The sequence below is a fragment of the Pseudorasbora parva genome, chromosome 4, assembly GCF_024679245.1.
Source record: "Pseudorasbora parva isolate DD20220531a chromosome 4, ASM2467924v1, whole genome shotgun sequence".
In the NCBI taxonomy this organism is placed as follows: Eukaryota; Metazoa; Chordata; class Actinopteri; order Cypriniformes; family Gobionidae; genus Pseudorasbora; species Pseudorasbora parva.
Genome location: NC_090175.1, coordinates 49,660,394 through 49,674,271, shown reverse-complemented (window position 1 = coordinate 49,674,271; position 13,878 = coordinate 49,660,394). Strand labels below are relative to the sequence as shown.

At 44.1% G+C, this 13,878-nt stretch overlaps 1 protein-coding gene across 1 annotated transcript in view; it reads left to right on the top strand.

Moving 5' to 3' along the window:
• cacna1hb (calcium channel, voltage-dependent, T type, alpha 1H subunit b) overlaps positions 1-13,878 on the top strand; it is a 73,705-nt gene that overhangs the window by 16,839 nt on the left and 42,988 nt on the right. Inside the window, exons 3-4 of the mRNA XM_067442141.1 lie at positions 44-141; positions 2,626-2,785. Of these exons, the coding sequence (XP_067298242.1) occupies positions 44-141; positions 2,626-2,785 (258 nt within the window). The remainder of the gene's footprint in view (positions 1-43; positions 142-2,625; positions 2,786-13,878) is intronic.

Here is a 13,878-nt window from a genome sequence, read left to right as displayed (position 1 = left end):
ATTTCAAGTTTGTTTAAATGAATTTCTGTTGCTTATTTTTTAGGATGCTGGAGTATTCTTTAGATGGCCATAATGTTAGTTTCTCAGCCATCAGAACCGTACGGGTTCTCCGACCTTTACGAGCCATCAACAGAGTTCCCAGTGAGTATTGTTTTTGCTCTCTTTGTTTCCATCTGTATATCTTCCTCAATTCTCTCTTACTGTCACTGTTTTACAACCCAGCTATTGATTTAAAGCAAAAATGATCTGGACCTGGGCTGGGAAAAAAATGTGCTTGCTGTATTTATAGTTTCACACACGCACACAAGACTCCCATGATGTATTAACATGCTCACTGACGCTGATTGTTGCAGCTAAGTGCCCACAGTTCAGCATCTCATAGTTGAAGGACCACAAAAAAGTACACAAACACTCATACACACACATGCTATTAGTCTTCAGAGAGGGGCTGGTGTATGTTAAAGCAGGGTTGCCAACTCTCACGCATCTGGCGTGATTCTCACGCTTTAAGGCTCTGTCTCACGCTCTCACTCCGCCCAACTCAATCTCACGCCAAATTGCCAAACCTGCTTTTGATATTAAACAAAGCTATAAGCTTTAATTTTTTTAAATGTGTTTTAATGAAATTCAAACAATAAATAGCGTTTTGGCGCTAATGTGGCATAATGTTAAAGCCAGAGGCGTTGAAAAGCGGAGTTGCAGGCTCTCGTCTCCCTGCGGTGCGCGCTGGTCACGTGGCCCATGAGCGCTCAATACTTCTAGCGCTCTGCCAATGCATTAAAATGGCTTAAGCGGATACACAACAGTTTCACCATATAGATGTTTGCTGCAAGTTTTGGTAAACAGTACAGCATAGTGTTAGTGTTTATTGATTATTAAGTCAGCCATATTTACAGGATCGTTTTATTATGGAGAGTGATAGAGATTCAACATTGTTAACATTAATGTTATTCTTGTATTTAGCCCTCAGGTATTCCTTACTAATAGGTCACACTTATACTCATTAAATTATATTTATTGAATATTTTGAGGAGATCTTTTGGTACTAAATACTATTTGTGCAACAATTATTTTCAATAAATGACCACTTAAAATATTTTTCTTCTAATATTTGTATTTCTTCTAAAATTTATATTACAATTAGTGTAGTAATTAATATTAAAATAGAGAATTCCAATTCAAAGAGGCAAATTAGAGTCATTTTGTGGCTAAAAAAATATTAATGTTTATTTGTAATGCCATTAGGTGCCTTATGGCTCTTTAATAAATATACATGTATCTAATCTAGTTGCTCAAAAATATATTGCAGTCTTTGCATTCTAATAAATATTTAGATATGATGATCAAACACTAGATTTCTTTAAATGTGAATTTTCAAAACTTAAATAACTTGCATCCTAATCTTTTTAATGAATAATGATACTTATATAAGCACTCACAAGTGAATATTAAGGAATGGCACATATAATTTGACCCAAGAAATCTTTAAACTAGTGCCAAAACAAACATATTATTATGTACAGTATATATACTAGATATAAACTGATACTGAATCAAGATCAAAAGCATTACCCCCCCCCCCCCCCCCCGGCCCCCCAAAAATCTCACTCCAACCTGAACTTAAAAGTTGGCAACCCTGGTTAAAGTCATGGATTGAGTCCAACAGTGAAAGCCAGTGTCTGTTTTGTTTAATGTAGGGCAAGACCGTAAATTCTTGACATGCACGGATTCTCTTACCATTTATAGCACACCCCTTTTGTCTACACATTCCAAACAAGTTTGTGTATGTGTTTCCTGGAAAACCCTACATATACACGATGCAAAAAGATGCAAATATCTGAAATCCTTGTGGGGACATTTTTGTTCCCTGTGAGGAAAACAGCTTATAAATATGAAAATAAAAAAATGCAGAGCGTTTTTTTTTTGTGATGGGTAGGTTTAAGAGTATGGTTAGTGTAAGGGGATAGAATATACAGTTTGTATAGTTTACAAATCATAATGTCTATGGAAAGTCCCCATAAAACATGAAAACACAACGTGTGCGTGTGTTTTCGGGTTTTATGGGTTATGGGGACTTTCAAAAAACATACAATTTATTACGGTTTATAAGCTGTTTTCCTCATGGGGACCAACAAACATCCCCACAAGGACAAGGATTTTCGAAGGATATTGCCATATCCGTGTATATGTAGTGTTTACCAGGGTACTGTGTGTGTGTGTGTGTGTGTGTGTGTGTGTGTGTGTGTGTGTGTGTGTGTGTGTGTGTGTGTGTGTGTGTGTGTGTGTGTGTTCAGCAATGCAGTAATAGATTTTGGACCCAGTGAGGAGTGAAAGCCTGTGGCTGTTAAGTTTCCAATTCGATTATTCTCAAACCACTGAGCGTTATCCAAAACCTCGCAAGTTATTGTTTGTGTGTTCACTTCTTGGCTCAATTACTGAACACATCAGGCACTGCGAAAATGTGTACATGAAGAGATGTGCATGTCAGAGCAGAGTTAGCAAAGTTAAATGTAGCACTACAGAGTCTCATCTCTATATGTGTCTAGTGAACCTGGATGGCTTTGTTGCTTCATTGCACGTGTTATTAAATCCATATTCGTGACATTGTGTATATGTGTCTCGTAGGTATGCGAATCCTGGTGACATTGCTGTTGGATACTTTACCTATGCTGGGAAACGTTTTGCTGCTTTGTTTCTTTGTGTTCTTTATCTTCGGGATCGTCGGCGTGCAGCTGTGGGCGGGGCTTCTCCGGAACCGCTGCTTCTTTGATAGTGACGTCAGAAAGTAAGTGCAAAACTGATGCTGATTCGAGGTACTCAATACAAGCAAATTGTGGGGGTTTGAAATATTTCTGCTTGGGTGTCGAGAATAATGTTGCAATAATAAATGCTCTGAAGCCGCATGTGTATAGTATATTCCTATGTGGAAACTGTTTATGATGTATCATCAGTTGAATTAATTACTTTTTGGTGGTTTTGAAGGCCACTGTCCAGGTTTTAATGGAAATTTCATTCTAATTGAATTATTCTATTGTAATTATTATACTATTTTCACAGTAAATAGCATTGATTGAGTTTGTAATCAGACAAAAAAATTGTGTGAACAGTAATGCACTTTAGACTCATAGCATAATTGCCCAAGTCATTTTTTGGCCAATATAATCTGGGCAATAATGCTATGAGGCTAACAATATGTGAAGATTATATTTGTATTAAAGAACTTTTATTTTTTTTAGTACACATATGTTTGATTATATTATAAGTTGTCTAGATTGTCCTGTTTGTGACTGCTTTTCTACTAAGATGAACTCATTATTATGTGGTACTGATGAAGTTCATGTAGGTTGAGTTGTCCTACACTACATTTTGTCCCACAAGTATACATTCTGTGCGCAAAAAAACGAACAAAAATAACAATTGTATTCATGATTGAATATAAATAAGTTTATTAAACAGTTTCTTCTAGCTTGTGGCAGACTCTTATGCTGTTGACATAGTGTACACAGTGCAGCACTTACTTAGCCTGACAAGCCAGACCCACATCAAGATGTTTGGTTTGGAAACTCACCATTGACAGGGCTCAATCCGAGGGGCGGGATAAACGGTTGTCTTTCAAACTCCCTCTGCACGTGATAGGATAGCGCTACCACCAACCAGAGCAACGAAGGTGAAACAGAGCTTAAACATTCGGCGTATCCGGTCGGCAAAACTCAGAACACATCTTCCCTTTTTAAGAATGACTTCAGTGCCGTTCTTTGTTCTTTTCTCAGAGAAAAGCTTAACTCCAAGTCTTCCAGAGTCGCGGTCAAAGCTGATTCGAAAGACCGCCGTTCATCACTTTCTTCTGTTTACTAGAAGCACGCAAACGCAACTCGGCCGTCGTCCTTATGGCCCCGCCCACCGACTCTATACACGATGTGATTGGCCCGGCAAGAGTTAGGCGAATACAGCTCAGAAGGGTATTGAGAGTTGCTAGACAACACTTGCGGGCAAATTAAATTTGCTGCCGCTAGGGTGCATCTAGATTTCTAGGCTAGCACTTCCTAATTCTATGGCAGAACGACTCTTGTGCATGCGTTGTGGAGCTCACATTAAGTGCTACACTGTTTACACAGAATCAACAGTGTAAGAATCTGACACAGACTAGAAGAATTTATTGAATAATGTTGCCTTAAAATTAAGGTTGAACTACTGGAGTGAAGTGACATTTTAATGATGTTTTCCTACCTTTCTGGGCCTTGCAAGCATTGTTTAAAACCTGACATTTCAACATTTCTTTAGACATATGTCTCATGTTTGTGTGACAAGAATTCACTAATTTACATTTCATTTTCTGAAAAACCTCAGAATTGGCTTCATTGAGAGAGAGGCTGCCGATCACGCATCATGTTTGGTTTGTTTTGCACAAAAGCACAACATTTTGTTTTTATTGTGAGTATACACAAATAAAAGTAGACACTTAACACATTATAATTATGCATAACACTTTCCGGTGCGACCGTCAACCTCTAGAGATTAATGAAATTGCTGTCTATTGAGGGGTCAGCTCTTGGATTTCATCAAAAATATCTTAATTTGTTTTACAAAGATTGTAACGACATGAGGGTCAGTTATTAATGACATAATTTTCAACCTTGAAAACGGCTCGGGTTATGTATATAACCCTTGTTCCCTGAGAGGGAACGAGCACTGCGTCGAAACGCTTTGGGGATGCTCCCTAAGCATCAGCGAATCTGAAGCCTGAATAAACACTAGTCCAATCCGATTGGTCGTGCGTGATGACGTCATTGTGACGGCGTACCCGGAAGTATAAAAGGGGAGCCGGCGCATAATGGCGGCAGTTCTTGCTCTGAAGCATGCGCTCCAGGCGTGCCGAGGTGTGGCGGTACGACGCAGTGCTCGTTCCCTCTCAGGGAACAAGGGTTATATACATAACCCGAGCCGTTCCCTTATCGAGGGAACTTCCCACTGCGTCGAAACGCTTTGGGGAACGAGTACCCACTAGGCCACACCGAGGGTAGCGCCTGTCCTAGTGTGAAGCCGGAAACCGGGCACAACTAGGGTTGGAGCACCCTCGCGCCAGGCGTCGCAGGGAGATCCAGGCTATAAAACCTGATAAAAGTGTGTGGAGTAGCCCACCCCGCCGCCTCGCAGATATCCTGCAGGGGGACCCCAGAAAGGAGGGCCACCGAAGAGGCCATGCCTCTGGTGGAATGTGCCCTCACGGCTACAGGTGAAGGCAAACTGCGCACCTGGTAAGCCATGGTTATTGCCTGGACTATCCAGTTACTGATAGTCTGGGTAGACGCAGGCAACCCCTTCTTGGGTGAGCCAAAACACACCAACAATTGTTGCGATCTCCTCCACTGTGCGGACTTCGCCAGATACACCCTGAGTGCCCTGACCGGGCAGAGTAGGTGAAGCCTCCCCTCTTCCGCCGTCACGTGAGGCGGAGGATGAAATGCCTGCAGAACCAAAGACCTGACCACCCTTGATGGGACCTTGGGCACATAGCCCGGCCTAGGGTGCAAGATGGCCTTTACTCCACCCGGGGCAAACTCCAGGCAAGTCGGCGTTACTGCCAAGGCCTGGAGATCCCCTACTCTCCTTAGAGAGGTAATGGCGAGTAGAAAGGCCACCTTAAGGGTCAGATTCTTAGGTTCTGCTGACTCTAGTGGCTCGAAGGGGGCCTCAGCCAATCCCTCGAGAACCACTGCCAGGTCCCAGGTTGGAACTCTGGACTGAGCCACAGGCCTCATCCTCCGAGCCCCACGGAGGAACTGTACAACCAGCTGGTGCCTACCCAAAGGCCCATCACCCAGAGGAGTGTGGAAAGCCGCAATGGCAGCCACGTACACCTTGAGTGTGGACGGGGTTAGGCCCGCAGAGAAGCGATCTTGGAGGAACTCCAGCACTGAAGCCACTGGGCAGTTAACTGGGTCCTCCTCACGCCTCCTGCACCAAGTGGAAAATACATTCCACTTGAGGCTGTACAGTCTCCTTGTGGACGGAGCCCTGGAGCTGAGTAAGGTCTCTACCACCTCTGCCGACAGGCCAGCCTCTAGGTACCTGGCCCCCTCAGGGGCCAAACCCAAAGGTTCCATATCTCCGGCCGGGGGTGGAAAATCGACCCCGCCGCCTGAGACAGGAGATCCCTCCTCAGAGGAATCTGCCATGGATGACCTGCCAGCAGGGCTATGATATCCGAGAACCAAACTCGCGTCGGCCAACGGGGTGCTACCAGAAGTAGACTGACCCCCTGCCGACGGACCCTCTCCAGGACTCCCGGGAGCAGAGCAATCGGGGGAAATGCGTACAGACGCAGCCTCGGCCACGTCTGCACCATGGCATCCAACCCCAACGGGGCTGGATGCGTGAGGGAGAACCACAGTGGACAGTGGGACGTCTCTCGAGACGCAAACAGATCCACTTCCACTGGGCCGAACCTCTCGCATATGGCCTCCACCACTTCGGGGTGGAGCCGCCACTCCCCGGGCCTCAGCCCCTGCCTCGACAGGATGTCTGCTCCCTGATTTTGAACCCCCGGGACATACATTGCCCTGATGGACAACAGTTTCCCCTGGGACCACAGGAGGATTAGATGCGCCAATCTGCACAGAGGGCGCGATCTTACCCCTCCCTGGCGATTGAGGTACGCTACGACAGCCGTATTGTCTGTCCGCACCAGGACATGTTGGCCGCGGAGGTCCGGGAAAAAGCTCCTGAGAGCTTTGTAGACCGCCATCATCTCCAGGCAATTTATGTGCCAGGAGGAATGACGGCCCTCCCATGGGCCCCTCGCAAAGCGGCCGTCCATGACCGCGCCCCAACCAGTGAGGGAGGCGTCTGTTGAAACGGATTTCCGGCAACAGGACGCTCCCAACACTGGTCCCTGGGACAGAAACCAAGGTTTCTTCCATATGACTAGGGAACGAAGGCATCTGCGCGTTACCCTGATCATACGAAAAGGATTCCCTCTGGGGGAAAACCCCTTGGTTTTCAACCACCACTGGAGGGGTCTCATGTGTAGCAGGCCGAACGGTATCACGTTGGACGCTGCTGCCATGTGCCCCAGCACTCTCTGAAAGTGCTTCACAGTGATGGTGTGGCCTAGCCTTATTCCTGAGACCATCGCCAGTATGGTCTCGACGCGCGCGGGAGACAATTGTGCCCGCATCGTCGTCGAATCCCATACCACCCCTAGGAACGTAGTCCTCTGGGACGGCGTCAACACACTCTTGTTCGTGTTGAGTCTCAGCCCCAAGCACTTTATGTGGGCTAGAACGACATCTCGATGCCGAACCGCCATCTCGTACGACTGGGCCAGTATGAGCCAGTCGTCGATATAATTCAGTACACGGATGCCCTGAAGCCTCATAGGAGCCAGGGCTGCATCCATGCACTTTGTGAATGTGCGTGGGGAGAGGGCTAGGCCGAAGGGAAGAACTCGATATTGGTACGCTTCGCCCCCGAAAGCGAACCTCAGGAACTTCCTGTGACATGGAAGGATGGAGATATGAAAGTATGCGTCCTTCAGATCTATCGTGACGAACCAGTCCTGGGACTGGATCTGACTCACGATCATGGGGATAGTGAGCATTTTGAATCTGAACCTCCTTAGAGACCGATTCAAATCCCTTAGATCTATAATCGGACGCAACCCTCCATCCTTTTTGGGAACTATAAAGTACCGGCTGTAGAAGCCGGACTCCCTCTCTGGCGGAGGAACATGTTCTATGGCCCCCTTTGCCAGTAAGGTCTTTACTTCTAGTTCCATTACCCGACCCCGCTCTGGTACCACTGTAGTCCAGGTCACCCCCCTGAACCCAGGGGGAGGCCGACCGAACTGCAGTCTGTACCCATTTTCTACAATGCGCAGGACCCATGTGGATACACTCGGAAGGCATTTCCATGCGCCGAGATAATCTACTAAGGGAACCAGCCTCTCGAGGCTGGCGTCGGGTGTTACACGAGCCTCGTCCCCGACCCCCTGAAGCGGTTGCCCGGCAGGAAGTGGTTGGGGACGAGTCTCTGTGTGCGGACGCGCCAGCTGCCCAGCCGCAGGTCTTTCCAGAGGCGGCTGGAGCAGCGTGCGTTCGCGGGAAATCGATGTGGCCCGAAGCGTCGTAGACGGCGGGATTACCACATCGATTTCCCCAGGGCGCCGCGAAGGAAGCAACCTCGGTTGCCCCCTCGCGGGAGGGACCGCCCTGAGAAGTCCTGCCGAGGCTAGGACTTCTTTGCGGCAGCCTTTCGCGCCTGAAGGACGTTCCTCAGATCGCCCTTCGGAGCGGAAGGCTGCTGTTGAGCGCGCCGCCTCTGTTGCCAAGCTCCCGGAGGAGGGGCTCTAGAGGCGACGCTCTCTTTTTGCATCTGACGATGCGAGGAGGAGCTGGTCGGCGGCTGAGGCTGCCCGCTAGGGCCAGCCTTCCCGGGCTTAGAGCGGCGAGGGAGGTACTGCTGGAAGGCCGCTGACTGTCTCTTCGCCTCCTGGTGTCTGGAGACGACGGAGTTAACCGCGTCCCCAAACAGGCCAGAAGGCGAGATCGGGGAGTCCAGGAGGAAGGATCTGTCCTTCTCCTTTATCCCCGACAGATTCAGCCAGAGATGTCTCTCCGTTGTCACCATAGCTGCCATGGAGCGGCCGATGGCACGGGCCGTCTCCTTGGTAACACGGAGAGACAAATCTGCGACCTTCCTGAGTTCCAGTACATCCTCCGGAGAGGGACCCTCGCCCTCATCCAGCTCTTTTAGAAGGTCAGCCTGGTAGGCCTGCAAGATCGACAGAGTGTGCAGCGCACTACCAGCCCGCCCAGCCGCCATATAAGCCTTGCCCACCAGCCCTGAGGTGTCCCGACAGGGTTTGGTGGGCAGCACCGGGGTTTTAAGGGACGATGCCGATTCGGGCGAAAGATAGCTCGCGAGAGCATCCTCCACCCGCGGCATCGCCCCATAGCCCGCCTCGCGTGCCCCCAGAACGTTGGAATAGTCCAACAGTGGGGGATTAGAGACACGCGAGGAATAGGGCTTCCTCCACGATCTACACACCTCGGTGTGCAGATCGGGGAAAAAAGGCAAACCCCGGCGCGGTGTTTGGACCCGGTGTGCGAGGAACCGGTCATCCAGCCTACTGGGTGGCCGAACTTCCTGTTCCTCCTGTGGCCACTCAATGTTGAGTTTAGCCACAGCCCGGGTCAACACCTCGACCAATTCCTCCTGGGCGGGCGGATGAGGCGATGGAAAAACCTCATCCCCCGCCCCGATGCCCGCGCCCTCCGGCTCCTCGGAACCGGAGAGAACGAGCATCGGACCCTCCGCCCCGGGGGAAGAAGCCGCAAAGCGGGCTTCCACACGGGGAGGAAGATCATCGGAACTGTCCGAGGAGGATTGGGAAAGTGCCGCAGCAGTCCCAAAGCCCTCGGACAGATCCCGCTGTGAGCCCCATGATCTGCGACGCCGTGACGCCTCAGCGACCGCGGGTCCAGAACCATGGGGCTCACGAGGCTGGCCGGTCTCATCGAACACGGCCAGCCTAGAGCGGAGCAGCCTGAGTGTCAGCCGCTCACAGTGCTCACAGGCGGCTCCCTCGAGAGCCGCCCGAGCGTGCTGCACACCCAGACACTGCACACATAACAGGTGTGTATCCGATCCCGAGATGAAGCGGGGACACGGATGCACACACTGTCTAAATCCGCTCTTTCCTTCCATACTTTTACTATAAAAGTTTTCACTCACACACACACTCGCAACTGGACAGACAACAGTAAATAGACAGACCAAACAGAGAGCGCTATGCTGAAGAGCAATAACTGCCGCCATTATGCGCCGGCTCCCCTTTTATACTTCCGGGTACGCCGTCACAATGACGTCATCACGCACGACCAATCGGATTGGACTAGTGTTTATTCAGGCTTCAGATTCGCTGATGCTTAGGGAGCATCCCCAAAGCGTTTCGACGCAGTGGGAAGTTCCCTCGATAAGGGAACAATTGTTGTCTATTTTGATATATTTTAAAATGTTATTTATTCCTGTGACATCATTACTGCAGTCTTCAGTGTCATGTGATCATTCAGAGATCATTCTAATGTGCTGATTTTCTGCTCAAATTATTATCAATGTTGAAATCCGTTGTGTTGCTTTATATATATATATATATATATATATATATATATATATATATATATATATATATATATATATATATATATATATATATATATATATATATATATATATATATTGAAACTGTGATTCATTTTTTTCAGGATTCTCTGATTAATAGAACATTCAAAAGCATTTATTTGAATTTATTTTTATAACATTTATTTGAAATGTAAATCTTTTATAATATTATAAGATGGCTTTACTGTCAAATTTGATCAATTTAATGCATCCTTGGTGAATTACTGACTCCAAACTTTTGAAAAAAGCATGTAAAATATGCCCAGTATCCATACACCAGAAGTTATCATGTTTTCTGAATTTACAGGATCATGATGTGTTTATATTTATACTATTTAAAGAAATGTGGCATATTTTACATGTTCTTGTCTGTACAATGACTATATAGACTTCCACTGAAGGTGTGCTACTACACACATTTTCCTTTGTTTTTATAAACTAAGGGAGATGTGCTTTTTTTTTTTTTTTTTTTTGTGCTGATAGACCTGGAATTACATTTAATGGGAAATTTAGACTAGCGTATTACAGCAATCCCAAGTATAAATGTTGCATTATATAGCGTTTGCTGACACAAGATATCAATTCTTTCATTGCATACAGCATAAGGACCTCATTGATCACAGAGAGTGTACAAAATAAAGAGCTGAATAATGAGTATCAGTAAAGGCAGTTTGTACCAGTGAATCATTTTGACAACTGTCCACCCTGATGTACTGCATACCAGAAAGCCAGCCTGCTGAAAGAAGCCTTGGCCCGTTCAGGTGCATCACTGCTTCTCTGCAGTTCCCTCCCCAAAGCCCAACACTATCCAAGCAATGTCTGTTACAATAATGATTCTCACTCATATAATGCTACCATTTTAAAATCCAGTTCCCTTGTGCATACAACATTTATTGCATTGTCTGTCAAAAACCACTTACAATATCCACTTCAGTCCACCCGCTGCTAATTGCATCAGTGAAAAAGTGGCCTTCATATAAAATTTATATAAAAATCATGTCTTGTTTCTCATAGAAACTTTTTTGAATTGTGTCATTCTACCAAGCATTAGTGTGCCTTATATACATACAGTGGGTCTTATTTATGAAACAAACTTATGATACAGCCGCTTTCATGCAAAACTTGGCATTTATCATTTAAATGAGAGCATTTTGATAATTTAGAGAAAAACAGAATTAAAATGTAACCTTTTAAAGGAATAAAATAAATAGGTACTACACAAAATATAGAAATAAAATGTGTGATGCTCGGTTCTGACACAATACGCGTTGTACTTATTTTATGTGGATACACAGAACACGAGTAAAATACAAAGCCTTTTTTACATAATGAATAATAGTTTAACAACCTAATGGTTCATGGCAAAAATAGAAGCATATTTGGATTCTTGCTGAATGAGAAAGATGAGCCCAATGACGTTTCATTTTCACTTTAAATTAATTAATTTGGCTTTGTAAACTCTTTTAAACAGTGAATTTTTAGGGGCATGATAGTTAAATGATGATTGTTTTCAGCTGTCACATTTATCAAGGTACAATTATTTGTATGATGGGATTGGCAGCATACGAATGTTTCATGAATCACACATGAAGATTGATAAATTGATTGACGTTAGATTGATAAATGAGACCCAGCTTGGGTAAAAAATTACTTTAACAATGATAATAACAATAATAACTTTCGTCAGCTTTAGATATTTTCATCTTTTTTAATATCTATGCCTTTTTTATCTGTCCTTGCAGCAATGGCAAATATATACATTAAATGAAAAGAAAAATTAAAATAAAAGGTAGCATTTGTCTTTTATTCTCTCTAACGACTTAAAATTGTGCTCTAAGTTGTGCATTATCAAAAGTGATTTTTCATTAAGGCCACATTAAAAAAAACTATCAACACTGATTTTGCTATGTAAAATTGAAAGGTTTTATTTGTTTAATTAATGATATTACATTTTCTTTATAAGAAGCACTTTGTAGGTGTATGACCTTAAACACAATATCAGATTCAGCTAAAATCTAATCTAAACTATCCTTTTATGAAGGATAATTATGTCACAGTTTATATTGAAGTGCATTAATGTGGCTTTATTTTTTTCTAATCTTAAACACTGTAACCTTGTAAAACTGGGAAAGGCACCCGTTTCAGAGAATGACCCAGTTAATAAATGTTTACCGTGGCTTGCAGCACAACTGCAGAAATTGCCAGTCATATTACACCCATCTCAGGTGTGAAAATGGCTTTCTGTCTAACACAGTCCCATGGGATGTGCAAATTTGTCTGTTTGCACATCTAGTCATTATTTTTGGAGCCTGCAGACAGTTTTGTTGCCCACGTGATTTGGCTCTCTCATAAGGGAGTCCACTCCTTTCCGTATTCATTTTTAATTAATTTTTAACAAAGAAAAAAACCAACTATCCTGACTAATTACCATTTCAAGAAAATGAAATGAAATTTTCTTGCAGTGTAAAGTCTTTCTTTCTTTCTTTCTTTCTTTCTTTCTTTCTTTCTTTCTTTCTTTCTTTCTTTCTTTCTTTCTTTCTTTCTTTCTTTCTTTCTTTCTTTCTTTCTTTCTGTCTTTCTTTCTTTCTTTCTTTCTTTCTTTCTTTCTTTCTTTCTTTCTTTCTTTCTTTTAACCCAGTTAAATTGAGAAAAGCAGTCATATTAGTGTCCTCACCCCCATCTCACAATCCTAAAAAATATAGCAGTGTGAACCCTGATGCAGTTCAACACAGATCTCATAAGGTGAATTTCTCCCTTTGCTTAACTGCAGAATATCTGTGTAATGCATTCAGTGCATGAGCTCGCAAAAACGGATGACCTCTGGGCAATCTTTTAGTGTGACAAAAGGGGGAATTGTTTTATCTAAGGCTACAACACTGGAACCAGACACATTTTATGGTTTGGATACAGGCCCTCAGAAATCTGCAGATTAATGCCTAAATATGCAGTTGTAGCTCAGACTAGCTCAGCTCAGCAGTCGAGATCAATTCAGTAATTTTCAGATAAACACAATTCTCGGGCTATTTTCTTCAACTTTCTATCGTAGTAGTATAGCAGTATTGAGGATTTTGCCTGTTTTGATTGTGATATGTTAGATATGTTATATTTAGAAGGGTTACATAATAAATAATTTAATAGCAAATACATTGCTGTTCATATTAATACCTTAAAGGGTACATATGGGTCACAAAAAAGCTGTTGTACCCCTAATGGTACAATTTTTTGAAGGCAAATGACATGTCCAGGTCTATACAATTCATGTTACATGCTGCTACGTTTCAGATGTGTTAAGTAACACATGGACCAAATCTCATGTCATTATCTTTAACATCCTCTCTTAAAACGCTGTAAACATGTTTGCAGATGATGTGATTACCCAGTAGTCCATCTTAAAGCTCTTCTGACTCTCTCAGTTTAATAAGCAGGATGTGAAACAGATCAAAGCAGAAGCTCACTTGGCTCAAATGGTTTGTAAATGCTCATAGAACAAAATACTCCACAATATCACACATTATTATTTAGCTTTAAGGTGGTAACTGAGGGATGCTTTCATTAGCATGAGTCACAGGAGTCTTAAGCCTGTGTTGTCAAAATATTAAATATAGATGCTTGATATTTAAAAGCTAAATAAAAATTGTTATGCAATGCAGTGCAATTTGCAAATATTGAATGTCAACTAAATTAGCATTCAGTTAT